The sequence below is a fragment of the Nanorana parkeri genome, unplaced genomic scaffold (genome assembly GCF_000935625.1).
Source record: "Nanorana parkeri isolate BGI_ZX_2015 unplaced genomic scaffold, ASM93562v1 scaffold833, whole genome shotgun sequence".
Classification (NCBI taxonomy): Eukaryota; Metazoa; Chordata; class Amphibia; order Anura; family Dicroglossidae; genus Nanorana; species Nanorana parkeri.
In genome coordinates this window covers 233,295-236,559 of record NW_017307101.1, presented here as the reverse complement: position 1 = coordinate 236,559, position 3,265 = coordinate 233,295, and the positions used below count along the sequence as shown (strand labels likewise).

The 3,265-nt window shown below is 38.1% G+C and overlaps 1 protein-coding gene across 1 annotated transcript in view; it reads right to left on the bottom strand.

The window, feature by feature from the left end:
• Window positions 1–3,265, bottom strand: part of LMO7 (LIM domain 7) — a 152,099-nt gene that overhangs the window by 40,118 nt on the left and 108,716 nt on the right. The window contains exons 8-10 of the mRNA XM_018565316.1: window positions 2,061–2,313; window positions 1,571–1,759; window positions 1,070–1,345 (exon numbers count right to left, since the gene is read on the bottom strand). Of these exons, the coding sequence (XP_018420818.1) occupies window positions 1,070–1,345; window positions 1,571–1,759; window positions 2,061–2,313 (718 nt within the window). The remainder of the gene's footprint in view (window positions 1–1,069; window positions 1,346–1,570; window positions 1,760–2,060; window positions 2,314–3,265) is intronic.

Genomic DNA, 3,265 nt, shown 5'->3' with positions numbered 1-3,265 from the left:
AAAGCTATATGGGATACATTTACATTAGATTATCTCCAATTCTTGTTCTCTAAAATGCTCCAAACAAGATCAAACTAAACAAACACAATTATAGTTATAGGGCGTTAAACAATATCCAACATGCAAATCATGCCATCATCACCACCTTGGCTTTTCGGATTGATCCACTGTTTTCTTGCTCGCTTTACTGATAGTGTCTGCTTCAAATTTCTTGTCTTGCAGGACATCAGTTTTGAGCTTTAGGACTGATGCAATATCAGATGTCCATTCACTGTCCTCCATGGCTCGCTTACTGCAGTCATTACAATAAAATGTCGAATGAGAATCTGGTTTGCAGGTTTTAGGATTTTCACAACATTACTATACATTAAAAAAAATCTGATGAGGAGACAAGTATCCCTGCTTCAATGGTGTCTGATCAAAAGACTGGCAATCTTAGCAGCTAACAGCTGTAAAATGTCTTAAAAACAAATTTTCATCTCTATTTTAAAAGGACATTAAAACCAGTGCTGGACTAACTGTTGGGCAGATGTTGGTGGACTAAAGCATTTATTTTTTTTGTCTCACTCATTGGTAAGATATTTGCAAAAGAGTTCCCAGGTCTAAACAATACAAGTAATCCCAGTTTTAATTGCATTTCCCTTAATGCTAAGATATGCAAACCACAGCATGAGTTCTGAACTACCCCTGAAGTGAGACCCTATGGCATGAAGGTAGAGCTAAGTGAGCAAAGTCTTCACTCAGGCACAAAAAATAGTCAACTTGTGGCCTAATTTAAAAAGTTAAGGCTTGCACCTTCTTTAGTACAGAAAGGAAAATATGCATTTAGTGGAATGACATGGGCTAATAGCATTAAAAATTGCCCAATATATACTGCAGTGCATAACAGTAGGCTACGTTGCTTTTGTTCTTATTATGTAAAAGTTATAAACTAACGCATTCAGGTAGACAGAGGGACAAAGATGAACGGTTTCCTCTCTGTAGCATTCATCTATGCTGGGGGTTGTTTAGTGTTGGTCCTCCGTACAACGCATCCGCGTACATATACAGCCAAAATAGGTACACAAACCTGAAACCCTGAAATTCATTGTACCAATGTCGAGAATGAGTCCTATTCCACATTATTTTCTGAGCTTGACCCTCCATTTGTTCAGATTTGTGAAGGAATGCCCTGTCCTTCAAGTGATGTGGAGGTAAACTGACTTTTCTAGCATAGAGGTCATCCTTGATGATATTTGGAACTTCTCTCGGGAAATCATCATCCTCTTCATCTGAAGAAAATCTGACATAATCTAATTGAGTTTTTAGGCCATCTTGGCTCTTCTGAACCAATCCTTGGTCTTGGCTAATGTATAAAAAGGACCAGTTACTCATGATGCCAAGCTTATTTACTTTACTCAGCATGCTTTTAACAAATCTAACACGGCAAACATTTAGATCGTCTTACCAGATGTCAAGCACTTACATATCCATAATAAGCAGGCTTAAATTTGTCAAACAAGAATAGCTGAAAATCCACACATATGAAAAGCAAGATGAACTGCCCAATGGCTAACTTCATAACTCTGACCTGAATGACCCATCCAGAGAACTCACAGGTGCCATTTCTTTTTCAGATTTGAAAGGTTTCACAGAGCCAGTTTTGAATGGAGCGTGGAGAATGGAAGTCGCAGATGGCTTGGCATTTATGCGAAACTTTCTTTGTGCCAAATCATCAAGTATCAAATCAGGTAACTTTCCATCATCCTCTGAATCTGAACTGCTTCAAAAATGTTTTGCATATAAATTTTCTGTGTGTTAATACCTTGTCTCTGCAAAGTCTTCTAAGCAGCAACGTTTTTGGGACTTTGCGAATCAGATGCCATGTAAATATTTGAAATGTAGTAACGGTTATAACATTCATAATATACATAATAAATATATACAAAATATGTTAGTACTTGAAGTACTACACTAAGCCATTTACTATGACCAAATAAATATAAAAGATTAGAAACACCACCATTTTCAAACGCATCATTATAACCAGCCAACCATCATGCATATAAAAACAGACATACCTGGAAAATGTGCCATCTGGCTCTGTGAAGACTGGGTTTGCCCAGCTCTTTCTGTTGTCCTCATTCCTATCTACTCTATTCTTCCTCAAGGGTGCTGGCTTGTAGGCTATCGGTTTTGCTTTACTTGGAAGAAACTGATTAAAATTAGAAGCTGCTTTGGGCTCCACTGCGGAAGTCCGTCTGAAAGACATGTCCTTTTTACCCGAATCTTGCATTTTGTAGGTTAATTCAGACTCTGCGTCACTTTCCCCACCTACAAGATTAAAAAATTAAAATAAGTTTCCTTTGCGTATAGTCCAGCAGTAATATGTTGTATATACTGTAAACATAAGAGAAAAAATACATATACTGTTTACACAAACATGAGGATGAAGGAAGTATTAGTAGCAAAGTAATTTGTACACAACTGAACTTTATAGAACATAAAATTGATGAAAGTTTGAAACCTGCAGTACAGAAAACCTGCAGTACACAAAAAGGTGTTAATAGTTGCATCAAGTGCTTGCTAAATCTTCAGGACTGCCAGTTGCTAAAGATAGTGGTCTTCCTATCTTTGTACTTTTAAACCCAAGTCCAGTCAACTGTATTTCTTAAAGCCTTTCCACCGGGTGTATGCCTATATGCAGCAGCATGGCGGGTGGGCCTTAATGCCATGCCACAGCATATATGCATCAGACGGCACAGCAAATGAGCGGTCACCGAGAGTTCTGGGTCACGGTTTACAATCAGGATTTGATGGGTAGGGCTCCCAAACATGTGACAGCGATAGGTTTGAGAAGTCAGCAGCAGTCCCACTTTTGTAATCAAATGCCTCTGCCCAACAAAGTGTTGTACTATGTCAAGCCTTTGATTAAACTTCCAAAATGTTGCATTTATTTTAAAAAGCCACTGTAAAAAGAAAGTAGTGGTGAAAGAAATGTACATGTGGGTTTACCCAATCATTTTCTGCATATTAATTATGGTCTGTATAACTGGGAGAGTGGTGGAGGTGCGCCATTTGCCAGCATACTTTGTGCTATAAGGTCTCTCTCTCATCTCAGAAAATGGAAAAAAAGTATAGTTCTGTACAAGTTGTTTTTTTTTTGCAAATGAACAGTTATTACAGAGTTCAAATACAACACTGATGTCAAAAAGCATTATAGGTTTTCTATACAGAGAATACAATAGCTGCATACTTTCAAACACTCTTGGGGGGGGGGGGGGGG